This window comes from Nilaparvata lugens, chromosome 8, assembly GCF_014356525.2.
Source record: "Nilaparvata lugens isolate BPH chromosome 8, ASM1435652v1, whole genome shotgun sequence".
NCBI lineage: Eukaryota > Metazoa > Arthropoda > Insecta > Hemiptera > Delphacidae > Nilaparvata > Nilaparvata lugens.
In genome coordinates this window covers 27,440,898-27,468,092 of record NC_052511.1, presented here as the reverse complement: position 1 = coordinate 27,468,092, position 27,195 = coordinate 27,440,898, and the positions used below count along the sequence as shown (strand labels likewise).

At 31.6% G+C, this 27,195-nt stretch overlaps 4 protein-coding genes across 5 annotated transcripts in view; 2 read left to right on the top strand and 2 right to left on the bottom strand.

Annotated features, from left to right (window-relative positions):
- LOC111044883 overlaps positions 1 to 2,261 on the bottom strand; it is a 130,523-nt gene extending 128,262 nt beyond the window's left edge. Inside the window, exon 1 of the mRNA XM_022330137.2 lies at positions 1,293 to 2,261. The gene's annotated coding sequence lies outside the window, so the exon portion shown is untranslated. The remainder of the gene's footprint in view (positions 1 to 1,292) is intronic.
- The window catches only part of LOC111044870 (H(+)/Cl(-) exchange transporter 7), a 68,653-nt gene extending 52,443 nt beyond the window's left edge, over positions 1 to 16,210 (top strand). Inside the window, exons 3-15 of the mRNA XM_039435098.1 lie at positions 3,729 to 3,806; positions 4,534 to 4,605; positions 5,059 to 5,257; positions 5,950 to 6,062; positions 6,976 to 7,119; positions 7,960 to 8,128; positions 9,893 to 10,024; positions 10,589 to 10,754; positions 11,539 to 11,686; positions 12,003 to 12,096; positions 12,864 to 13,033; positions 13,862 to 14,044; positions 15,995 to 16,210. Of these exons, the coding sequence (XP_039291032.1) occupies positions 3,756 to 3,806; positions 4,534 to 4,605; positions 5,059 to 5,257; positions 5,950 to 6,062; positions 6,976 to 7,119; positions 7,960 to 8,128; positions 9,893 to 10,024; positions 10,589 to 10,754; positions 11,539 to 11,686; positions 12,003 to 12,096; positions 12,864 to 13,033; positions 13,862 to 14,044; positions 15,995 to 16,210 (1,857 nt within the window). The 5' untranslated portion in view covers positions 3,729 to 3,755. The remainder of the gene's footprint in view (positions 1 to 3,728; positions 3,807 to 4,533; positions 4,606 to 5,058; positions 5,258 to 5,949; positions 6,063 to 6,975; positions 7,120 to 7,959; positions 8,129 to 9,892; positions 10,025 to 10,588; positions 10,755 to 11,538; positions 11,687 to 12,002; positions 12,097 to 12,863; positions 13,034 to 13,861; positions 14,045 to 15,994) is intronic.
- A 1,278-nt stretch (positions 16,211 to 17,488) lies between these two features.
- Positions 17,489 to 24,548, top strand: LOC120352684 (H(+)/Cl(-) exchange transporter 7-like). 2 transcript variants are annotated; one of them, XM_039434406.1, is made up of 3 exons: positions 17,489 to 17,770; positions 17,991 to 18,071; positions 24,370 to 24,548. In XM_039434406.1, exons 1-3 carry the CDS (start codon positions 17,648 to 17,650, stop codon positions 24,469 to 24,471), a joined length of 306 nt encoding a protein of 101 aa, XP_039290340.1. In that variant the 5' UTR covers positions 17,489 to 17,647; the 3' UTR covers positions 24,472 to 24,548. The 2 variants fall into 2 exon arrangements, with proteins under 2 accessions (XP_039290340.1, XP_039290341.1); XM_039434407.1 differs by lacking the exon at positions 24,370 to 24,548 and adding an exon at positions 18,593 to 18,826.
- LOC111044882 (growth factor receptor-bound protein 2) overlaps positions 19,136 to 27,195 on the bottom strand; it is a 33,044-nt gene continuing 24,984 nt past the window's right edge. Inside the window, exons 5-6 of the mRNA XM_022330136.2 lie at positions 25,106 to 25,293; positions 19,136 to 23,322 (exon numbers count right to left, since the gene is read on the bottom strand). Coding sequence (XP_022185828.1) covers positions 25,120 to 25,293 — 174 coding nt within the window. The 3' untranslated portion in view covers positions 19,136 to 23,322; positions 25,106 to 25,119. The remainder of the gene's footprint in view (positions 23,323 to 25,105; positions 25,294 to 27,195) is intronic.

Below are 27,195 nucleotides of genomic sequence, written 5' to 3'. Positions count from 1 at the left end.
TCATGCATTTATTCATTATTTACCAGGTTGTTGTCTGTTATAGTCATAGTAGGTACCTAATTTCTTCACTTCTTCTTTGCACATCAACATTGAACATTAATCACTGAAAAATCCCATTCGAGCCGACCTAATAGTCAGTAGCTTACATTGAAGAAGAAGAAGAGCATATATATTATATTATGTTGGTAGGATACCTATTACTTCTGTAGACGTTTTCTTAATTCATATAAGGGAAGATTTTGACCAATGAAACAATCTTGGATCGAAGAACAATGAAAAACCTAAATACAACACTGGGACAATTTTTACAGATCAAGTTTGTTGGACAACAAAATATACAGACTCCTTCGTCCTTTTTCAGGATATACCAAAAAATAACATTGAAAGTGCATAAGAAAACATTTTGTTGTGATTTATCATTTAGTCAGCTGGAGTATTTTTTGTGTAGTTGAGAAGTTGATATTGTGGTAATTATTCATATTGGATGAAAAAGACTAAGAAATTGTCAAAAGCCACAGATTTATTGATACTAAGAAAGACCGGTTTCGGTTATTACACCACTGTCAATCTCTGATAAACTCTGATAAACATTGTTTATCAGATATTGACAATGGTGTAATAACCGAAACCGGTCTTTCTTAGTATCAATAAATCTGTGGTTTTTGACAATTTCTTAGTCTTTTTCATTCAAGCTGGAGTATTCGTTGCTTGCAATTAGGTACTACAGTTTTTCCATTCATTCATAACATCAGCTGAGGCTATTTGGGAGCTATCACACAGACAGTCCGTTATGCTCTGACACAAGATTTCAGCTGGTTAATAAAAAACATAATAATTTATAACTTTTAGTTTTACATTAACAAACTGAAACGGTTTGAGATATCAATGATTGTGTGGTTTTCGTTATTAATTTTCTCTTGGAACTCTGAATCGAAGTCATTTTATATCACATGACCACCTTCTCTTTTTGAAAAATTCATTTGATTCATATGAGGGACAAAAATGTTGAAATAGAGTAACAATTTTTGAAGAATAATTTTTCATCTAAAATAGGATCCCCAATAAAACCTACTGTCAAATTATTCTTGTAAAAAAATATTTTGCTACTGTTTCCATAATTTTCACCAATTCTGTATTATTGAAAGTTGTGGGTTTCAAATATTACAATACAACTGTTCATGAGCGAGTTCTACAACCCAGGGGGTCACTAGTTATTAACTATTACACCCATAGGCTAGTTGAAAACTCATGCATATTTATCAAGAACTGTGATTAATAAACCAGAAACTCACCTATTAAACTCAGCAATATATCCAATAACAGTGATTATAGTCAGCTAGCCCAAGAAGCACTTTCTTTGAGAATCCCTCAGGATATTATGTCCATTTTGGGACACACAACACACAAAAGCCGAATTCTTCAAGCACAACAAGGTCTAAATACAATCGTTCACTTTCCCATGTGATAAATAAAGGATATTGAAATCACATGAAAAATACCTTTGCAAAGTTTCACAAATGGGAAAAGTTTGTCAGAGTAGAGACAATGGTTGGAAAAGGAGAACACACAATAAACACGTGAGAATCAAACGCCGATAAACGGAGAGAAAAACACAACAATACACACGAGCAGCATGAACACGATTGATCATGTCAGGAGTCGGAGCGCCGTTCGAACCAGTTCAGTCTCAGTCATCAAAAATTTCCCTCCGACGCTAAAAAGTTCCCTTTTTCCACATTTATAGCAGGAAGCGGGGAATGTTCAGCAAATTTGCGGCTGATGTGCACCAATCTTTGGAAACTTTTTATTTATTTATTCAATCATTTACAATAAACTGATATTCAGCTCATTACATTTTGTTTTTACTGGTGACATTTTCCAAAGAAATTCGATTTCATCATTTGGATAGGTAGCCTACTATCAAATTACCGAAATGGATCAAAAGGAAAAGCCTTTTTTTATCATTTCATTTTTTAGGATATGCCTAAATTTTATATGCGCACAAAGTTGAAATCTATGGTGACATTCCAAAATGGAACCCAGAAAATAAATTCATGAATTTTTGTGGATACCGTACATTCTCCAAGATATTGTTTATCTCATGTCATATTTTATTTCTCAGAATAGTCTGAAGGAATTAATAGAAGTCTGAAGGAATTTATTCCGGTTTTTATAAATTTTCCTAGAATGATATTATTATGATTATTCATCCTACGGTATGTCATGGAATAAAACATGAGTTTGATGCGAGTTTATGGATCATCTCATTAAACATGTTGAGAGAACTCGCGATTATAAATTTCATTGTAGCCTACCTATCTATGTTTGAATAATAGAAAACTGAAACACATGGTTTGAATTTATTGAAATGAAATTGCGGAAAATTCATTCTCTATATAAAATGTTAATAAAGTTGGGATCATATCTTATAACTTAACTTTTATCTCCTTAATGAAATTTACTCATCAAAAAAGAGAGAATTACAAGAATAATAATTATTATTGTATTAGTCTATTCACGACTTGTATTATCCGATTCAATGGAAACTCACAACATACTCTAAAAATTACATATAACTTCACAATATAATATATATATAAAAATGTATAATGCCATACAAATTCATCATATGTTATTGTTCCTCTGACATAAAAGGTGGAATCAGTATGACCATATGACAGCTCCTTTAATGGCTGACAGTGTTTTAGCATTTGTCACTTGCTGAAAAAATTGTAGATTGAAAACAATTTTAGAGGAAAACGCTAAATATTCATTCAAATCCTTTTAAGCAGGAAGCTATTAGAAATATTGCTAATGGACTAGCAATAACAAGTTGCTAGTGTTCATGGTAAGTACAGTTAGCATTTTGTTTTTTAGTAAAATTCATTAAAATAAAGGTTATCAGATAGTCAATTTAAAACAATTTAAAATATTTTAATACATCATTCACTTATTGATATAACATTATCTTATAATTAAGCATTTTAATATATTTATTTTTCATTAGATTAATAAGAACAGCTTCAAATACCAGAGGATTTTCTTCCAGAGAATTTCAGAGGATTTTTCACATTTTTTGGTGTGATTGACCACAAATTTCATTAGTAATTGGACTTTGTGAGTTTTTTAAGAGATGCAGAGACCTATTTTTCCTGTTAATTGATTTTTTTACTTTGTAGTGTAATTTTAATATCCTTAGACTACGGATTTGGAAAAGTTACAAGACATTACCGTATTCAGATAAAAGTGACAAACATCACTACCTACTACAAAACAGTGCTTGGCCGTTGAGGAATTTTACCAATGCATAAATATTGTCAGATAGGCTTGATAATGAATTTTAATCAAAAAGGTTTTTCTACTGTTTGTATCTTCAATATTACTAAGTTTACAACCCAAAAACCATACATTCTATTAGTTATTGGATGAAAAAAAACTGTTACAATTAATGGTAGAATCAATTCATTGTGTTTTCTTTATTCTAAAGAGAAATTACTAAAAATATAATTATAGTAAACCACATAAGATTTCTAAATAAAAAGTTTCATTATCTTTTATTTATGACTGATCTTATTTGAAACATAGGTAACATTTTGTAAGCTCAAAGTGTTCGAGTAAAAAACTCCAGTACCGTACGGTAGGCTACATAATATTATGTATTTTTCAGTGCAGTATTTTATCTCAACTAAGTCTATTGCTTTCAGTTAGAAAAATAATTAAAATTTCAGATGAGATAATTCAATCTGATTACATGAATGACTGAAAATCAAATGGAAGCCTCAACAACAGCATTCAGGGCTAGTTCGGTAAGTTGAAGAAAAAAATCATATCCTTAAAAAATTAATAAAGCATTTTCTATTCTCCAATGCTTCAAAGATGAACACCACGCTCTTTTATGCATTATAATTGTCATTTTTCAATTTATTTTGATTTGATCAATTTACCAAAATGGATTAACTTTTTAAGAAAATTTGTTTCCCATCATTCTTACTTTTTAAGGTATGAGCATCTAGGATGAAATCTTTGGGGCAATCTACATACATTCTAACATTCTAGAATTGATAGCAAATAAATTAATGAAATTTTAAAGATGTTTTATTCAACGTACTGTTTATCGAAAGGGTTACTTTTTCAGAATATCAAATTAAGCTAAATTTCTTCAAATTTTAAAAAATAGCTTAAATTGTGTTGGTTTTACAAATAAAATAAATTTTCTTAAAATTTACATTTTTATAAATAAAATAAGACATTCGATAAACAATATCTTGGAGAGTAGTAGATGGAAAGAAAGCATTTCAAATTAAAATATCTACTGAGTACCGATGGAATATGAATTTGTACATCGTTTAATCAACAAAAAACACACAGTAAACATAATTTCAGCCCCTTAAACAATACATACTGAAGATGCCAAATAAAGTTTTACTCTAGATGATTCTGAATAGAATCCTGATTTAATAGTTAATAATAATTAATCCTGATTTATAGTTTTATTAATTTTTTAATAAACATATTTTAAACTTTTATTCCCAGGCGGATCAGACCCTTAGAAACTTCCATACTAGACTGACAGTGGGTCAAGAGTTCATTAGTAGTAAATTTGACGTAAGTTGCATAAGTTAAATATTTGTATACTAAATCAATATATCACTCATGCATTTTTGAATTAATAAGCATGGCCAATTCCAAACGATCTTTCAAAAATAATAAATAGGCTACACCTTAATTAGAAATAATTAAATTTCAGATCACAAAATATAATATTCTATTTGGAATTTCTCATCCCTCTTATTTGTTCAACTATTTTTTATCCGTGTTGAAACCAAATCCAGTAGTTCATTCCAATAGTCTTAGACTTTAGAGTTAATATCATTCCAGACAATTTCAAATTTTACCATTATGGAATCAAGAATATAGGACATTGAACGGCTTATTCGATTTCAGAATCTCCAGTAGCATTATTCCAGATAATAATCTCAATTATAAATTGAAGATATTTTTAAAAATGGAAGAATAATAGTGACAAAACAGTCTTTACTGAATACTGTTTGATTTCAGAGTTTGGACTATGATGTTCTGGAGAATTCAGTATACTTACATCGGTCCCGGAAAACCAACTATAAAATGTATAGTTTGAATGTTGTACGGCGGTATTTCAATTTCGCCCTCCTTGGTGCTATAACCGGGATCATTGGAGCCGGTTCCAATCTCAGCATTCATTTTATTGGTCACGATAAAAATGGCTTTCTTGCAAAATGTATCCTTTCAAGTGACATTGTTGACTCTACAGTCACAATTTTTATCAATATTCATCGCAAAGTAGCCTACCGTACTTGGAATATTCCTGCTCGTAGAGAATATTCTTTGTAAACTCTGGTTAGACTCCATAGGAAATAGAATCATCAAAATGATAGTTGGATATCGTATTTGCTTTAATAATAATAATAGGATTTTTGTCCAAGTTATTTGAATTCGAGGATTTAATAATTTATTGATTTATTATTTTTTATTTATTTATTCATGAACCTTATTCATTCATTGAGTTCAAAATCTTATAGTGAATTGTAGTGGAGTCTATCATCATGATAAAATTTTATATAATAATTGATGAATAGAGATATTTCAAGTTTGCTATGATTATTATTACTCATGACAACATTTATGTCAATCATCACATGAAAGCATTAAACCTTTTTCAAATTCTCCTTTATATCAGTGCAAGAATAATTTAAAATATGTAATACAAAAACTGAAATGCATTATATATTAGAAAAATATTATAACTTTCATTTCTATATCGTTGCATGATTTTCATCACATCTCTAATATTTGTGGATTTTCAGAGGCAGTACCTAATATGTTGAATACAGTATAAATTTGTTTTTGAAAATGTCTAATATAAAAAAGAATAGTTTCAATGTCAGAAATTTCCCTTAACAATTTGATAAGTGGGCAACAGCTGTGATTTGGAATTTGAATGCTTGTCATATCTATTTCTATGGTGGATGGGGCTAATTCTTTTCATCGTATTCATCGGAGTCTTTCTTGTTACTTACATCGAGGTAAGTTGTTTGTATTATGCTATCCAAATCCAATTGCAAAATAAAAAAATCAATACCTCTAAATTTTTGAATGTTTTTAATTTTATTTTTACATGTTTCTAGATTCTATATCTGAAGTTCAAGTAACTATTCACATATTTGAAAGAATTTAATTATTTTATTCAACTGTTTTATAGCCTACATTTTTTAATTCAGCAGAAACCATAGCAATAATTATTAGTGGTATGGTATGCAGAAGGCCTATGTAATACTTTGATGAAGTGCACTATCGTTCTTCAAAAAATGGAGAAAACTTGATAATTAACGTAGGTGGAGATCTCTTCATTTGTTCTATGTCAAATTTTCAATTTTAAATCAATAATTTTTATTTTGGAATTAATTATTAATGAATTAATTTGAAAACTATCTTCGATTATCCTAAACAAGTGGTTACCGTATTTTACAAAATAATAATTAAGGAGAAATATGTATGTAATAATAATAATAATAATAATATATTTTATACAGAAAACAAGACACAGATAAATTAAAAACTTACATGTATCAGGATATTTCGGGGACTGTGTCACCTTTTTCAACTGGTGAAATATGTACCGTAATGAAATAAGCAAGTTTTCAAGAACTTCAATCTATCTGTGTCGAGTTCTCTGTAAATATAAATATTATAGAACTCAAAAGTGTCTATTATGTGTTATATACAGTATTAAAAATCAAATATCAGAGATATACTTTGAAAAAACTTGTTGTATCCACACGTAAAACTTAAACTTATAGACGTAAACTTATCCACACGTATACTTTTTATATAAAACACAACAGAAGGGTATTGATGAATTATTTTCATCAATTTACAATTGAAGTAGCCCTATTGTTATTTTTATTAAAAAATATTATAAATAAAAAATATTTCTAGCCAGGAGCTGCAGGAGGAGGTGTTTCAGGAGTAGTGGCCTATCTGAACGGGGCCAACATTCCCAGAATCCTGAATGCTCAAGTCATCATTCACAAAGTGGCCAGCATGATCTGCACTTGTGTCTCGGGAATCACTGGTGGTAAGGTCAGTTCACCTAACAAACCTTCAATTTAATAGTTGAAAAAATAGTACAAACATGATCCGATTATCAAGTACTGTACAGCTGTCGGTTCTAAGTAGTTTTTTGTACAGCCAAACCTGAAATAGTACCTACATCTCAAGGGAACGTTCAAGAATTTACTATTATAAGGCCTGTACAGAATCGAGGGTATGATAACTATATCAGTATAAAGGTTCCACTGTATAATTTGTTAAAAATTTCCACAAAGCTCTAATCTAATCAAAACAATACAAGATCCATTATATCAATTGAAAGATCAATAATTGCATATCTTGAACTCTTAATTGAAAATAATGTTGTTCAGTTTGTAATTCACAAATCACTAGGCCCTATCTGTCATTCAAATAGCTCTAATTCAACTTATTGCCCATAATCAACTACAATTATTATTATTGACTACAATTATAAGGTTTTTATTACTCTTCACGTAAAAATATTCATAAGTTTTAAATATTCGTATTCAAGAGTATTATGATTGTAATTATTGAAGGGATAAATATGTATTATTGAAATCTGAATTGTCGTTCCTGAATATGGTTTGTGATGAGATTACCTGACGATTAACAATGGTTATTCTAAATTACTTTGGAAATAATGGATGTATGCTTCCTTTTTTTGTGATTCAGTCATGCTTACAAAGTTTCCAAGCTTGTATGAGGGTGATGGTAGGAGACGAGTGGATCTTCAGCTTTGGTTTTGAAACAACGGAAACCGATTCTACTAATGACACATTGATGAATGTAAAATGTAAAATTAATTTCAATCACCAGAAAAATCAATTTTGAATATTTGTTTAAATTTAGGAAGGACCAATGATCCACATAGGAGCAGTGGTCGGTGCGAACTTGGTGCTGGTGCCTCGGAAGTTGACCGACTCATGTTGCAAGATTTTCCACTTCGACCACGAGATCCGAGACATGGTGGCGGGGGGAGTGGCTGCCGGGGTCGCCGCTGCTTTCGCCGCACCTATGGGTCAGTTTTCATCTTCTTGCCCCTTAACATTTCTTCAATTCAACTATATAAGTCAGTTTTCATCTTTCTGCTCCAGACACATTTTTCCAATTTCTTCTCTAATTTGGACATTTTGTTTTACTGGATGATGCACACTAAAGTATTCAATTGTACCTGGTAGTCCAATAAGATGCGATGACATTACGACACATTATTTCACATAATGTGAAATCCACACGCTTGACGGATCGAATCGAGCCCACGAATATCAAGGCCGCATCAGTCTTTCAAACATTGATTGCGCCTCATTCCCCATCTGACTGAATATCATAGTCCTCATTATAATGGAATTTATTTTGAGAAAACGTTTTCTTTTTTTGAAAAAGTTGAATTGAGAAAATAATGTCAATAATAGAACTATAAACTGTATACATTTTACAATAACGAAAATAGAATTTTCTATAGCAGCTTTTTTAATTGGAGAATTTTCTTTAAGATAATTAGTGTAGGAAATAGAAAAATTATGTTTCGATAGATTTCAAATTGGTAATAGCATTTTTTATTTTATTTAGTTTATTTAATTCTTTATTGTGGATGATGCCCACATGAGATGGATAGCTCATGTCCTTTATCATGGGAGATATTCATTATAAAAAATAATACGGTATTTTGAATTTTCTCAGAGCTTCTATCTTGGAGAGTATTTTTGAACTGATTTCTAGGATTAATCGACAATATTTGATAATTGACCGAGCGAAGTGAGGTCTAAGATTCAAGTCGACGGTTTGGCATTTCTCTTTATGTTTAAATGTTTATATATTGCGCATTTACGGCGAAACGCGGTAATATTTTCATGAAATTTGACAGGTATGTTCCTTTTTAAATTGCGCGTCGACGTATATACAAGGTTTTTTGGAAATTTTGCATTTCAAGGATATAATATAAAAAGAACGCAAATATCCTTCATACGCAAATATTAGAGTAAAAATCAGACAATAGAATTATTCATCATAAATCAACAACTGTCGAGTGGATTACAAATTGCATGCCATGACGCATGCAATTCAATATCTCAATGTAACTTGGTAAAAAATCAGCTGCTGTGTAGACTATTAATTGCATGACTCATTGAATGCAATTTTTATGCACTATTAAATGAACTATTGATTGCGTGTGATAACGCATGCAATTAATAACTAAAATAACATAGTATTGTCTCTCGAACTTTCTCTGCTTTGAACTCGGTGTGCCCTGTTGCCAGTATGTCTTTTATTTATTTATGTACAGTATTATTTATTATTTCACAAAAACGACTTTCTAGAAGTATTTTAAGCCTAGGTGATAATGGGATGAATGATATATAATGATCTTGAAAGAGATTAGCTTTTGATGATAGCATTTTTGATACACCAACCCCAACAGCCATTAGCCGTTTTCACACCAATATCTCGCCGACACGACATACAGACAGGATATACTCTGATGGACAGTATAAGAGCAGGCGCGAGGTCTACTGTTCACAGAAATACTAGTTTATAAAATGTACTAATCGCTTTAGTAATGGGAATGGGTGTTTCTATAATTGAATCAGATGTTGTCTATCTTTAAGAATCAAACCATGGAAATACTCAACATTATTGGAATCATCCTTATTTATTATTGCTAAAGTCAAATGAATAACTTTGAAAGGGGTCCTAGAATTATATGAAATGAATCTTTAGTAGTAATAAAATATGGATCATTTAAAAGTATATACATTAATTCTATTATTTTTTGTTTCCATAGGTGGTCTTTTCTTAGCAATTGAAGAGAGTGTCAGCTTTCTGAGTGTCTCTTTGATGATCAAGATTTTCATAGCAGCCATGTCTTCTTCTTGGTGTGCCAACCTGATAATGTCTCTCCATACTAAGGACCCAGGTAAAAAATATTATGTCTAAATGTTTTTTAATTTTATGAAATTAAACTATAGCCTACTACTGGACTACATCAACACTCTTCAACATTGATCCATATAGCGTGTTTTATTTTAAACTAGCAGGTAACCTGTAATCCACAAGGGTCTATTTTAAAACTTGACAAACTGAAAACTTATCGTAATGGAATCTTGAAGAATTGAAAATAGGCCTATAACCATCATTGGTTAATTAAGAATCTATATACAAAATTTCAAGTTAATCAGTTGAGTAGTTGAGACGTGATGATGCGCCAAACATAATTTTCCTATCCCGTACGTGTATAAGCAATACCTACTATTACTTTTATAAGCCAGTTCTTCCCTTTATTATAGTATAGATTATCATAATTACTCACGAATAAAACATTAATGCTCCTCATTCAATCAATGCTGGCAGTTCAACGTGAATTTTACTGTAAAAATCGAAGCTTTTTCAATAATATCTAAATATTTTTTAAAATTTTTCAAATAGATACACTAGGTTTCTCTAATACTCGTTTATTATTATATTTCCATTATTCCATCAGGCAATGCTGGATCCGAGGATATCCTGTATATGGGCTTGATAACACAGGACGAACTGAGGTACACGTGGTACGAAATACCAATTTTCATTCTCATTGGAGCCATTGCTGGATTGTTCGGTGCAGCATGGGTGATGATTCAAAAATTTGCCACCGTTAAACGCAGGAAGTATGAAAATAAATATTTTTCTAATGTAACTGATTTGAGGATTCCACAATTTTATCTCATCTTTCGATAAATTGCGATCTTTTCAGCATATTTCCCTACCTGCAGTTCTGTTAAGAATATTGAACATTTAAAAAAATTTAAAACTTTGAAAACTCTATTTCCAAACGTGTGGATAGTTTACGCTAAGGAATCACAACTACAATCAAGCCTATGCATTTTTCAATAAATATATTTTTTAAACTGCTGAAAGAATGACAAGTGATAGGATATAATTTTATTAGTGAATGATTCATAAAAACAATGAGACACCTTTCGATAATAATTATGAAGATGAAAAGAGATTTTGCTTTTACGAAATTGTAGAAATTTGTACATAAAAATACTAGTTTGATTTTTAAACCGAGTCATTTAACTATGGACAGAGACACACAAGGCTTTTTGAGTCGATACGGCACGAAAGGATATAGGACTATTATGTTCATATTATTTTATACATTAAACAATTGGCACCACTCAGAACTGGCAGATCTGAGGAACTCGCCATGAAGCTCTCCGATTGGCTGATGCTCGATACACCAACCCTATCAAAGCGACAGCAAAAAGCATTTGAGTGAGGAAGCAGCTGAAAAACTTCCATTAATAAGTATTGATAGTTGACAAAACTATATCGAATAGTTTGCAACGCATGTCTCTCGTACAGTAGAATTTGAACTATTTCATCATCCTGCTACAAGTTAAAATATTCACGACAAGTATGACATTAATAAATTATCATTTTTTATAGATACATTGGAGCAAACAAGCATAAAAAAATGTTGGATGGATTATTTGCTGCTATCCTAACAGGAGTGAGTCATTTTGCTCTGTCTGTCTCATGGGAAGAGTGTCGTCAATTCACTTCTGTGTTTGGAGAAGGCGACACTGCTTTGAGTGTAAGCCTGATTGCAATTCAAATTAAAATTCTGCGTTTACAAGTATATTCTAAATAGTTTTACTTTATTGGAATTAGGAAGTGATGAACAGACAAAAAAATCATCTTCTCAATCCTTAATAAATTAGTTACCATACAGTACTTTTTATACATAGCAGATATATTTCCAACCGAGTGTTAGACCTATTGATGTTTTTACCAAAAATAGCGGAAAATTCATTCAGTCGATATAATCTGTATGATATAGATAGCTTGAATATTTTAATAAAATCTGAATAAAAATTAATTTTATTTCAATTACTGGGAATGATTTTCAGCATGGATGCCCGGATGGTTATCAGAAAGATTTGACATTCTTTACACTGAATACTGGAGAGGCTAGTCTCAGGTGGTTGATTCATGAAGATCCAGGTGAGTATTTTATTACAAAGCTTCTTGTGATTTAAATTTATCAAAATACAGAGTGGCCCAATAGTCACTACCCATCATCAAGTTTACGTTGCATAACCACATTTAGTTATCCCTAAATAAAATTTCAATTGAAAGCTCATGGTACATACTATAACACAAACACAATTATTATTACCACTATTAGTAAAGCAATTAAAATTGGACTATCATTATAATATTATTTCTCGGTATTGGTCTATTTGTGAGCCTATTGCATCTTCTTTCAACAAAATCAAATCATTAGCTGAAGTAGTGTTAGATCAACTAAAATTATAATCCGTTTTTGAAGAAAACGAATTATCCTGCTAGCTCGATACTTTATTCTGTATTTTTCACTATTATAGTAGTTAGTGGTATTTAGTTAATCATGCATAGTGAAATAGATGAGTAAAATTATAAGTAATTTTATTTATGCTATTCAACCTTACAACTGGTAGGAATAATAGAAAGTACTTTTTCAAAAGTGGAAGAATTGAAATGTTTAATTTCTTCAGCTATTTATAAAACAAAACTTCCAAAGTAGGTAAACATGTTATTTCTAGATAAGTCATAAATTCTTCATAATCATATATAATTTAACCTATAGGTCTATTGGACGAAATATATATACCGTAGCTCGATAGTAAAGTACCTTTTAGAGAAAGTTTTCAATATTAATAAACATGAAGCACTATTAGCCTATAATAATAAAAGAAAATAATATAGTATTGAATATTTTTCTATTTCAGATTCAATATCAACACTGGCAGTGGGAGTTTTACTCGTTCTGTATTTTTCACTGGCCATGTATACAACGGGAATCAGTATGGCAATTGGCATTTTTGTGCCTAACTTGCTTTTGGGAGCTTTATGGGGCCGATTCATAGTATCCCTCTTGTACGTTCACTATCCAGATTTTGTAAGCATGGATGACTCATTTTATGAAAATTACAGTAGCTTCTTCATTGAGAAAAGTATATACCATTTTTAAGTTTTACTAGTAGCTACTAGCAAAGAGGATAAATGGAGAGAAAAAGATTTTTTCGTTATTCGTCTATGCTACTAGTTAGTGGTATTGAGATGTTGACAGTATACGAGTATTTAGTGAAAATTACCATTTGTGTTGTCTCTTAATATCATATAAATATTATAAATTTTTTACCATAACAGAAGAATATTTTTTGCGGTAAATTTCGAAATATTTATATTGTGGAGTAGGCTACTGACTTCAACTTTTCATTCTATGCTATTCTCGCTCAGATAGGCAATTAGCAGGTACTTACTAATATACCAGCTTAGGAAAATAGGATGTACAATGTACCTATATAAACTTATCAAGAATAGATTTCAATCTTTCTATCCTCTTTGATATTAGGTACACTAATATAGTCCAGGCAATGATCAAGGCTCGAGGCAATGATCAAGTTTATCAGTGAATTGAAGTTTAGAGGTTTTTCTTCCTAATACAAGCTTACGATCAGACATTTGTCTTGTGAGCTTCAAGTTCTTTTGTACTGTTACGGTAATGATTTTATTTTTGGTAGGTAATATTAAGTAATTGTATGTATGTGTTTTTACAAAAAGAACAAATTAGGTAGGTAATTTGAAAATAAATTGATCTATCTAGTAATGTTCCCTTCGTTCATGTATAAAAAATTGTTTAAATTAGATTGGAACAATCTCAAAGTGAATTTTATTTTTTTGTCAAAAGAATGAATAAATAAATGGTGTATGTTAATATGAACAGGCAAACTTGGTAGAAGCAAAGAAATACATTTACATGGCTTCCGCAGCCCAGCTGTGTGGCACTCTGCGACTGACTTTCAGCACAGTAGTGATCATGATGGAGGTGGTTGGCAACAACTCCATGGTTCTGCCCCTCATGATCACCATCATGGCAGCGAGAATTGTCGGTGACTTGCTTTCCCCGGTAGGTAAAATACGATTCATAATATTCCATTCATTTTAATTAATCAATTATTCATTAATGAGTTGAATAACCTACTTTATTAAATACAAAAAAATAATTGAAGATAGGATAAAATATTCTGAGGAGAAAACGGATCCATAAAGTTGTTCCAAGTTGTAACTATGTTCAATTTGTCTAGGTCAAATTCAAAAAATTGTAACGTTTTGAACCTGTTCAAAAGGTCCTGTTCAAATAAGTTTTAATATTATTGATAGTATCATTCTTCTTTCTTTTCTTTATCCGGCGCTACAGCCCTAGGTGAGCTCTGGCCTCCTTCACAACACACCTCCATTCTTCCCTGTTCATGGCTCTTTCCTTCCATCCCTCCTTCCTTACCCCCATCTTTCTCAGGTCATCCATCACTTGGTCCACCCACCTGTTCCTTGGCCTACCTTTCTTTCTTCTGCTGTGCAACTTGCTATTAAAAACTATTTTCGGCATTCTAGCCTCACTCATCCTCATCACATGCCCCAACCACCTTATTCTTTGGGCTTTAATGAAGCGTACAATATTTTCTCCTTTTATTAATGCTTCTATTTCCTCATTTTTTCTTATTCGCCATTGCTGCTCATTAACCTGAACGGGACCGTAATTTCTTCTTAGTATGGATCTTTCAAAGATTTTTAACGCATTTTCGTCAGCCATATTCATCACCCAAGTTTCTGCCGCATATGTTGCCACTGGACGCACCAATGTTTTATATATTGTTATCTTGGTGCTCCTGCCGACCAACTTACTTTTAAATAATCTAACATTGGCATAGTAGGCCCTATTAGCTGCTTGAATCCTTTCTTTTATATAAGCATTATTACCTGTGGCATTTATTGGGCATCCTAGATACTTGAAGTTCTCTACACCTGCAAACTTTTTGTTATTCACGTAGATATTTCTTGGTACTCTGGACTTGATTGCTGACACACACAGATATTTACTCTTGTTCTCATTTACAACCAGTCCGACTTTTTGTGCTTCAATTTCCAGGATTTTATAAACTTCATAAACTAGCCATTATTACCACTGATAGTGTCAAAGGAAATAGAAATAATTTAGAGTTCGCTGAGTAAGTCAAATGATAGTATAAGGATATTCAAGGATAGTTTAAACCTATATACTAATCTTAGGGTAAGTTTACAATGTGTTCACTGGATTTGCAACTCTCATGAAATCATAGAAAATAATTTCATGAACATACAAGGATAGCTTCTTTAGACAGCTCCAGAAGTAGATTTATCACAGCTTCTAGTTACATTTATAACGACTTTTGTACTGTTTGTTGAAGGTTTTCTGACAAAAGAATTGTTTCAATTGGGGTTCCATTACACAGTCATAGGTATAAGCTGATCATACGACAGATTGAGGATATTTGACCAACTTCATCAAAGATTTCATTCCATTTTAGTAATAGGACTATATAAATATTTGATACGTTTAAATATTCAAGTTACGATTGAACTAAAAATAATATTGAGGTACTTTTATATTTTATCAATAGATATAATAAAACAAAAAAAGCGTAAATAAAATGTATATTATGAATATACCTAGATGTTATTTTCACCTTCATGAAAGTGGTACTTATCCCTATAAATCAAATTGGATTTATTTATTGAATAGAGTAAACAAATACAGTAGTCGAAAAAGAAAATTCCTCACCGTATCTATGATGTGATTTATCATAGGATACATATTATATGACTGTGTAATGGGGCCCTTACAAAATTTTAAAATTGAAAATACCGTAATTAATACAATTTCTAGTACTTACTGTTCTGATAGTCCTGTTTCTGAACTTCTGAATGGTATTGGAGAAGGTCTTCAATACTTATGAATAGGATGATAATGTATGTTGAGTATCTAATCACAACTCCATCCTCAGAGTTTTCAATAATTTTAGATTTTCAATTTTTGAAGCCGCAATTCGAGCTGCAGCTGATTTTGAGTGGATTTCCTTTCCTTCCACCCGATGCTCCACCCTTCTCCAGCGAAACTAAAATAGAAACAATCATGACGAAAAGTGTCAGCACTTTGTCTCCTCAAATATCAGTCAGAGTAGCCAATGAAACGCTCTCTGAATATAGTCATGGAGGATTCCCAATTGTCAATAAAAAGGTAAAAAAAAACGTCTAGAATAACTTATAACAAGGTATTATTATGACAAAGCTACAATAACAAGTCATTAAATAGTTCAATCGGAATAAAAGTTCTATAGAAAATAAAAAATACCATATGAATTTGAAGAAATATTTTTGAATACAGTAGGATACCATGAAATTCTCAATTCTTTGATTCTTTAAAATGAATAAATAACTTGAAATGATTTTGAGTTAATGGCTAGCAGCTATAAAATGGAAAAAAATTATATGCCTATATAATCGAGGCGTAACAATGCTTATGAATAGAATCTCATCCATAACTAGTTCACTAGTAGAATTCCCTGTTCGGAGAAAAATGGAAACGTTGCCAAACTAGGTTTACGTCAGTTGGTCACAATTATGAGGTTCAACAAAAATGTGCGTGCAATAAATAGGTCAAAAAAAATCTGGTGTGGCGCACTCACACAACTTTCCTTGCCGTTATGAAAATTTATCACCTGACGCTAGTGTTCCCGCGCATCTCAAGTCTACTATTCAAAGATTTGAGCCAGCTGGTGACAGGGCAATAACGCTGGAGACACACATGAGGTCTGCTATCTCTTCATAGTGAATGATTTAATAGAATCAACAATAATTTGCAATTGAATAATCACATTTTCTCGAATTTAAAGCTAATTTTCAATTTTAGGTGAAAATGTTACTAAACATTATTTGTAGATATTTTCATGCTCAATCTACTCCACTTGATTTTTTTTGTTTCAATTGTATCTGGAGCCTGATAATTGGGAATCTATCTGCATTGATGGGGCGGAGCTCCTGAAATTTTTACAGATATGGGACTTGTCGCAGTTGATAGAGCTTATCGATGACTATTTTAGGTATGAATTTTATCAAAATCGTTGGAGCCGTTTCCGAGAAAATCACGAAAAAACCTGTTTTTGACAACATTTTCGCCATTTTAGCCGCCATCTTGAATTGCATTTGATCGAAATTGTTCGTGTCGGATCCTTATAGTGAAAGGACCTTAAGTTCCAAATTTCAAGTCATTCCGTTAATTGGGAGATGAGATATCGTGTACACAGACGCACATACACTCATACACACACACACACACATACAGACCAATACCCAAAAACAAGTTTTTTGGACTCAGGGGACCTTGAAACGTATAGAAATTTAGAAATTGGGGTACCTTAATTTTTTTCGGAAAGCAATACTTTCCTTACCTATGGTAATAGGGCAAGGAAAGTAAAAATTGAAATGAATGAAAGTGGATGAGAGATAGGCCTATAGTTGCATAATTGTTATCAGCAACTAAAATCACACTCAATCTGTTACACTGATAGACTGAAAATGGAAATTATATTTTATTCTTTCAATTTGATTATTATTATTATTGATTATAGAATATGAACGTGAATTTAAATGAAAAAATAAACATATAAAACTGCATAATGGTTCATTGTTAGTGATGCAATGTTCATCTTTAAAATATTTTCATCATTTACAGAATTTAACATTTCCAGCAGAAGAGCTAGAAAAAAAGATAGACTTGGAAATTATCATGAATCCAACCCCTTATGCAGTGAAACCCGTAAGTTATCAGATTGATTTTTCTTAATTCTATCACTATTTCGTGCACCTCCATATTCTCTATAGACCGGATCTCCTGACTAGTGAATGAAACTTGAACATAAATGTTTGGACTTGAAGAGTAAGAGTACTATAAACATGATAATCGATAATCAATTTAATTATTGAAATTATAATAATTTTCGTGTTTTTCCACATAAAATAATTACTCATTTTTCCAGAATATGTCACTGGCTAGAACGTATAAATTGTTCCGAAACCTTGGATTGAGGCATGTTATCGTAGTGGATAACGAATTTAAGGTAATGTAAATTAAATTTGAAACATCATTCTATAGAATTACAATAAACAATTAATTAATCCCTATAGCTTCAGTAAAGTAATTAAATATCAAGTGAAAATAAAATGGTATTCATAATACAAAAATAATGTGCTCAATAATATATTATATTGTCAATAGTATATAAGGGTACGATAATGTATAGCATGAGTTGATCGAATTATTTTAATCAACAAGTAGCAGATAGGGTTCATTATAAATTTATGTGCCATACTTCAACTTATGCTGATCGTAAACAGAACTATCATGCTGATCGATGATCTCAAAAGATCTAATCATGGATTCTCAATCTCTACTCTCTTCTCAGAAATTTTTATTGCTTTCTAGTTCATGTTCATAAATTATATCATAGTCACAATCGAGCTGTTGAGACAACTCTACTACTGTACTCTACTCTACTCAAAGAAACCAAGAAGATGTAGGTTGAAATTATTTGTATCAAATTAATATTTTAAAAATTAATAAGAGTCGTTTGATTTTCAGCCGATCGGAATACTAACAAGAAAAGATCTAGCCAAATTCCATGCATCGTTTAGTGGGATTACTGCTTTACCTATTGTTTGAGAAAACAGAAAAATGTCTACCGTACTCTTACTCTTATAAAGTATTTTTGTTAACAAGTTGAAAAGGTTTTCGTTTGTAAATACAGATAATTACAGGAATCTACATTGAATTTTTGGATAAGAGCTTCAACTAATATGTTTAATATATTGAATTATTACTGGAGTTGATTTAATCATAAATTGGTTTAATCAGTATATAAATAAAGTATAATTTGAATGACAAAAGCATGTAACGGAAACTCCATTTATAAAACTGTATTAATTTGACTTTGGTGCATAATAAGCTTGCATGTCAGAGGCCCTGAAATTGATCAGTTGCGACCTGAAAACTCTGACACCAGACCTGAGCCAGCCAGGTCACTCGACATTATTATTTTTTTTAGCTTGCAATTTTTATTCTAAGACCTAATTACAAATATTCAATACCGTAGTGGTAAGTTACAAAAAAAAAAAACAATCAATAGTCGTTTCAAAAATGTATAATTTATTGAATTATAAATTTTTGAGCCTCTTTCACATTTCATTGAAAATCACCCAGCATTATTTGTTTATAAATTCAGATAATGGATAATCTATAACGAAACACAGCATTCATATTGTTTACTCAATTATTTACGTTTATTCAAATATGAGTTATCTCCACATTTTTATACAATAAAAATAATGCATGATATTGATATGGAAAAATATTTTTAGATCTTTAGAAATAGCATCAGATCTTTTAAATACGTAACAATTTTTAGAAAAATGTTGACTTCTCTTTAAAATTAAAAATTGAAATAAATACGTCTGTCTTCATTTTCATCCATCATGGTTCATAGATATGAAATAAATTTCAACTAAAACTAATATCGCGTTACTGTTAGATTGTGATGAAAAATGGCAAAAGTTTCATGAAAATTGGATAAGTAGCTTGTTCTTAGTCTTGTAAATAATTCCATAAGTCTGGATGTATAGATGATGAAGGACTAACATATATGATAATAACGTTAATGAACATTTTTGAAAAAATATTTTGATATAACACTGGAATATTTTTCCAATTTGATATTCTAATATGATTACAAAAATGCAAAAAATTCCACTACATGGATTACTCCTTAAATATGGATCCTTACTCATGAAAGTTACGTAATTGGGTGAGAAGACCATTTATAAAAGCGTATTTGACTACTAAAATATTCTGTGCGTTACAATATGGGAGAATCACTACATGTAAGGTACACTATACAATTGAAAACTTTAGTCTACAATGGAAACTGTACGTATTTCTTCTAAACAAAGTATACATCTATATCTAGTAGAATATCGACAACAAATAAAAGATAATAATGAACAAATTTGAACAGACAACGCAAATAATTACTAATCAAAAACAACAAGAAAACTAATAGATTTAGTAAGAAAAATATAAAATACATATAATTTTTTTGAAAATAGTATTAGTTTTATAAATTGAATGAATATTTAATTTCGTTTCTTGTTTAGTGATAATTCCAAGTGTTATCTCATTTACCTTACTCTTCATTGCAATTCCAAGATCCATAAAAATAACTAGAACATCGATCATGAAGTTCTCTCACAAAATTGTACCCTTTTCTATTCCTTAATATAAGACGGAAGGTGATAAAATCAGACGCTACTATAACTATACAATAACGCATGTTAATCTGAAATGTCAAATAAATCAAGCATAATTTTAGAGAACTTGAAAAATTGGTGTTTTACACAATTTATAATTACAAGACGCGAATATTTATTGTCATTATCCTTGGAAATACTCATTAAGCACCTATTCTGCACATTAGTATGATGAAAAATAAAAATAGGGAATCTTTTTGACACCCTACACTTAGGTTACAAGAAATTTGAGTAATTGATTATTATAAATGCACATCAATAGCTTATAATTTCAAGATATACCTATATTATTATTTATACAGGAGAAATCAATTAATAAATGCTGAATTTAATCACAAAATCAGTTTCCAATGTGCAGAATAGGTTTTGTTTCCAGCAATAGATGGAGTGATCCTCCTCAAAAAGTTCAATATCTTTAAAAAAAATTAGCATAGGCCTATTATTAATCATTGAATTACAACAAATATCTTCAACAGAAAGGACAACATATTTAAGAACATCAGTATTAATTTAACGTGAAATAAAATAAATAGCTTATAAATAAATAGAAACAAAAAATAGACATGTACCGGTAATTTTATGGAAGCACTGGACTGGTTTCGTTGTTCTGCTTGTCCACAGTGCTTTTGCAATAAAAATAATGTAAACTAAAAATAAAATAAAAACTGGTTTTGAAACAATGAATAAATAACTTGAACATTTAAAGCACAGTAAAAAAGTAATATCAGAGTAATATCAGACTAATAAAAGTAATATCGAAGTTTAAAAATAGATGTACAGTTCTTCAGTTCTGAACTGAAGCTATTTTAAAATAGTCACATTGAAACAAAATCCCAGTTTAACCCCATTATAATCAGGAACTAAAATAATAATTGCAAAACATTGGTATTGAACAGGTTTTTTCAGTTTAAATGCATTTAGAATAATCGATTAACCTATCACAGTAGTCTCCTACTGTTCAAAAATTAATATCAAGGAAGTTGAATAGTATCGTACACAGGCAACTTAATTAATAGTTTGTTGAAATAAATAGTATCTAATAATATCGATTAACCTCAAGGTAGATAGATAAAGTAACCTGGCTATAGTTGGCGCACGACAAGATAGTTTCTTAGTTTCCAGCCAAGGGCTATCTCGTCGTACATTACCTATAGGTCAGATCTAGTGAGAAGAGATCTTAGGCGGCTTCATATTTGATAAATGCGGGACAACACAGTTTCACATGGGCATTTGAAATGCAAAAATAGGCGAACACGAAACATTCACTAAGGCATCTGATATGTTATTGACATACTGATATATAATTTTATCGAGCTCGACTAGGAAGGGAAGTAATGAAAGTGGATCAATCAAAAATATGAATCGTCTACGTCACATTATTTGTGATAGAACAGTTTGTTCATGGCTCAAAAATTGCTAACTATACAAATCTTCAGACCCACAGAACATTGGAATAAACTTTCAAACTTTTCACAAATTTTAATGCTCTACACACTTTCCACGATTGATAAATATTGTTATATTATAACAAAATGCTGTAGATGTATACTGGTTCAACACCAGTTTGATCTGGGAAAATATCTTGATGGCACTTATAAACTAAATTCTTACATACAGTAATATAATATAAATTTTACACAAAATAATAACAAACTAAAATAGTAATCTTAAACATATATGTTAGTTAAAATTTTAAGTAATTAAATTATTGTTGGCAATATAATCATAATTCACGACGATAATGATAATAATAATAATGGTTCTACGTATAATTATTTGTTTCATGGTGTAATTATTAATAATTATAATGATAGTACAGAAATGAAAGCACTAACAGAGATGATATTATTATCTTTTTACAATTATATTTACATTGATAATCATCACCAGACAATAACCAATATTATTACAATACATATTTATAGTCTACAGCCAAATGTAAATGAGTATTATAGAATGGAGCTGATAAAAGTAATCATACCTTACCAAAACAACTTACTTGTAAATTATTTTGAATCATGACAATATCTACTATGATGTTCCAAAGTAAAATATTTTAAATAACAATAAATATAGTACGTACACTCTTACTAAATTAATTGCAGCAAACTAAAAATAAAGACGATTCCTATTGTAATTGACAATCAGACATAACATTTTTGACATACATCGTAAATTAAAATAAAAACTTTATTAAAACTGAATAAACATACATTGATACTTCTTAAATAAACGCCAGCAGCAGTTTAAATTGGAAATCGTTTCTCAATTAAACTTACAATGGCAAATTTGAAAAGTTTATGGTAGATTGTAGTTTAGTAACCAAGTTGAACAATGTAATTTTAAAATTGATCAGCTAACGATTGGTGTCTAGATCCATTTCCTATGGAACAGCTCAAAGATCGTCAGAGCCTGTAGCCACAGTAAGGGCTCACATAAGTCTAAGTGGAATATATAAATATAATAATAATTGCGAAGTGCAGAATTGGTTGAAAAGATTGGATAGAATGAGTTTTTCGAATTCGGTCTACGGACCGAATGTTGCCCATTCGATTAGGCTGAATAGGGACAAGCGAAACTTCACTCTATCCTAGAAAACTAGAGAATTGTCTAGAAGCCTGGACATAGACATCGATTCCCTGCTGCATCATTTGCTACCACCAGCAAACCAGTTCGTGTCGTGTCACCGGGTTTCTGGGCGAATTTCTAGTTTGCTGTGATGGAGTCGAGTCTCTATCCACCCTAATCCAATGAGCTACATTCTGTTTGTGTGCCAAATTTGAATAACTCATTCTATCCAATGTTTTCAACCACTTTTGCACTTCTCAATGGGAGGTGAAAGTTGAAATTATCACTTGTCTTGAAGATAAATTAATATATATTCCACTGGCGTTGTTGTTTGTTTAAAAATAGGTACTTTTGCTCTAATATAATCGATTACATACATCAACATAGAATAATAATAATTCAAAACGCAGCACCAAAGGAAGCCCAACTTTCAAAACTTTCCTGAAAAAAATCAATTCAATTCATGTGAAATAAATTTATTTATTCTTCATTCGGTGATAAATATATTACTTCATTATTATATTATATTACTTCAATACATTACTTCATTTCTATTAAATCATTGAAATAATTGGGAAAGCACAGCCCAAAACAATGATCGATCTTCCACTTCCTCAACTTCAGTCCAATCTTTAATCCAAAAGTAAACAAACAAGTTTATATTGAGATAAAATACCAAGATAGATAGAGATAAAATATTTTTTGGACCAAATTTTATCAAAGATTCGATTTTTTATAAGGCTTGTGATAAACTATCGGATCTCTGATAAACTATGACCTATTACACCATAAAAGATCTTTGACCAAATATTTTACCGTGTAATAGGGTTCTAAGCTAAGATTGAACTTATTTTAAGTATGAAGTATAACTATTAGCTAGGCAAAACATGTATGCAATTACGGTACAAAGACGTAAAAGAAAGGTCATACGAAATTGTAACACGACTTGTATGAGCAGGTGCCTTATAATAAATGTCCATTATTATCCACAATTTAGTATATTTTTGTTTATGCTGACTTAATGACAGTATTGTGGTTTTGCTTTGTATTGATGTTGCATGCTACGTATGTTCATTTTGTGTTTGTATCTGTGCAAGCTCCAAGCTGCAAGTTCACTTTCATTATTACTACAATGCTGGATAGCCATGACCACTTGACTTTTCATTCACACCAAAGAAGAGCGACGTCCAGTGATCAGTTTTTGTGGTCATAAGGTGTACCAGAGGCCAAAATTAATCGTTAATATTTTGGTACGATACAGGAGTAGTGTTTTTCCACAACTGCGAATGAACTTCAACCCCTGATATACCCTTTCGACCACAAAAAACCGATCACTGAACGTTGCTCCTATTTCGTACAAATGGAATTTGAAATGGCCACAGTGATGTTGAATCTAAACGCAGCAGCATGGAATTAGCACAGGCACAAAGAGAAATAAACTAAGCATGAATCATCAACCCATTTAATAGAAATATACCTTTATTGCAGGTACAACCTACGCTCACACTTGTCAATTTGATACAATTTCTCATAAACATGTTGATCCTCAATTTAAACTTTCCTATGGATGTTGATATACAGAGAGATTGAAAAGTCGCGCACATGTGAATGAACCTTCCTGTAAATAGTAGTTTCCATGAATTAGTTATGCTGGCTTCTGCAACATATCACCACACGTAGTTCCTACTACAAATCTAGAGATCATTGAACTGGATACTAGCCACATTGTGAAGTTACCGAGTTTACTGCTTCGTAAACATGTCGTTTTCTCAAGAGCAACGAGGTTTACTTTAAAGTGGGGTAAAAGTAGAGTAAAGTGGGGTAAATAAACCCACTCACTGTGGGTTTACCTTGAAGAAAGTGTTTATAAAAATATACCACACTGGATGAGTTGAAGATGAACATAACAACTGAAATCAACATCAATGTAAACGTGCTGAAAAAGTGTCATCAAACATGATAAAACGAGTTCGTGCATGCATTACTGAAAAATACAGCCATTTTGAGCATTTATCGTAAAAATGTAAGTAATTTGTGAATACATGTATACCTAATAATAAATAAAGTTTGTAAAATACATTTTACTACTTCCTTATCTTATTATCTGCGTATTGATGTGCGCGACTTTTCGATCACTCTGTATTTGCCCCAATGTTAATGTAAAAAGCATGATGAACGACAAAGGTGTCGATAAGTCAACCCCAATGTTAATGTGGACACATACCTATGAATGACTGCCTAGGAGTGGTAGGGCGTGACATAGGTGGAGGGGAAGAGGCCCTTTCGCGCGCCTATCTCGCCATGCCACCAATGCTGGTCGCTCCTGTCAGTCACTGTGATCACGTCACCCCGTCTGAACTCCAGCTCACCTGGCTCCTGCGGCTGGAAGTCGTACAGCGCCTGCACTAAGCACTGAACACACACAAAAAAAATGTCATTAGCAACGTCAAACAAATTCACAGTTGTATTATCATCTGAAATGAAGTTGTATTATAATCTATCAATTCAGTGTCAAGATAAAAATAAAATAATAGTTCACAATAATCAGTTGAGAAAGTCTTTCATTAAATATGGGCTAATTGAAATTGAATTTATTTTCAATTCGTTCTTGAAATCCGCACCATCCTTCTCTCTGATATTAATCGGTAAGTGGTTAAAGAACTTAGATCTCATGTAGGAGCAACGTTTTTCAAAGAATGTGTTGCTGAAGTGCATAAGTTCTTATTGAGTGTTTATGATACCGATGGTTAACATATTCTTCATTTTTTAATTTTAGAGTCTGAACACATTCTATTATAATGGAGTCCATAAACGATCAAGATGTAGGATTTTAAATTCTCTCGTACAGACTCTCTGAAATCTAACCTTAAGATTATTCTTACTGCTTTTTCATGTAATATGAACAATTTTTTCAAGTTTCCAAGAGATGTTCCTCCATAGAGAACTATTGCAAAAGACAGGTGAGAATGAATGTTGGCAAAATAGATGGTTCTCAGCGTTATCTGGCTGCAATAATTGGACAATACCCTCAGTGAATAGAGGCCAGAGTTCAACTTCTTCAATACGCCATCCACGTGGAAATTCCAAGACAATCGTTGGTCAATTGTCAATCCCAATTGTTGGTCAATGGTACTTTGATTTTGCGGGTTTTCTGAAGCAAGTCACCATCAAGGGTGAAGTCAGTCTCCTCACTCTCACGAATTCCAGCTGAGAACTTCATGGTCTCACATTCAGTTGGTAAACAGTATTACTAAGACGTCCCCCGCCCGAGTATTACTCAATTTTCCCCGGTGCAAAGCACGGGTTACCTGCTACGTAGTTATAGAATAAATTAAACTTTTCTGGACAGGGCAACGTGTATGAGAGACCTGAGAGTCCTGATTGACCCAGCACTTGAATACAGGATTCATTTAGCTAATGTCGTGAATTCGGCCAACAGATCACTAGAGTTTCTCTTCCGTAACTGTTAGGCTCAACTCACACTTACGCGACTCAGGTCGAGAACAAGAGACTCGCCTCTAGTCGAGAGTATGTGTTTCCAAATGGTGACACTCAGACCAGTCGATTTTAGTCTCCTCGACGTCACCATTTGAAAACACGTCATGCTCTCGATTAGAGTCGAGTCTATTCTCGACCTGAGTCGCGTGAGTGTGAGTTGAGCCTAAGCCCTAATATTCATAATGGAACAGTGAGGAGCAAGCTAGAGTATGTAGCATTTGTTTAAGAGTTATTACAGAGCACTGCCGTTAATGATTAGTGTTTTATTCAAAAAATAGTTATTGAGGTACCTATTTTAATTCAAGAAATACAAGTTTACATTTTGTCTAATAGTTTTTTTCACTGAAACCTTGAGGTCAACATTCCAAGTCTAAAAATTGAAAACCAGAAGATGCATTAGAGCATTATTGTTATATGAAATTTGTTAAATTTCTATGTTCCATGCAATAGACCAAGAGTCTATATAATATATAATATAAAGAGTCTATCTAATATACCAATTCAAATACTGTTTGTCAAACCCGGTCACCATTTCAATCCCTAACTAATTGGAATGACAGTGGGATAGTACAATAGACCAAACCTACTCCTTGACCCCTTTTATGACCGCTACAATACATTCAAAAATTCTTGTGAAAAATCATGCTGCTCAATTGTTTAACGTTTCACATGAAACGTTATCTTGTTGGTCATGTCATGTCTTGTTGGGCTTGTTGTCATGTCTATTTCTCTTACTGAGTAGTTGTGAAGGTGATATTGTGGTAGTATTTATCCGTAATGAACAATATCTAGTCTTTTTATTCAGGATTAAATTAT

What these genes read in the sequence shown, in the direction of transcription:
- LOC120352684 (XM_039434406.1), top strand. Translation starts at nt 17,648, where the DNA reads ATGCAATGTTCATCTTTAAAATATTTTCATCATTTACAGAATTTAACA. An exon ending in CCCCTTATGCAGTGAAACCC is followed by an intron (nt 17,771 to 17,990) that starts GTAAGTTATCAG and finishes TCATTTTTCCAG; the next exon opens with AATATGTCACTGGCTAGAAC. An exon ending in TAGTGGATAACGAATTTAAG is followed by an intron (nt 18,072 to 24,369) that starts GTAATGTAAATT and finishes CCTTTATTGCAG; the next exon opens with GTACAACCTACGCTCACACT.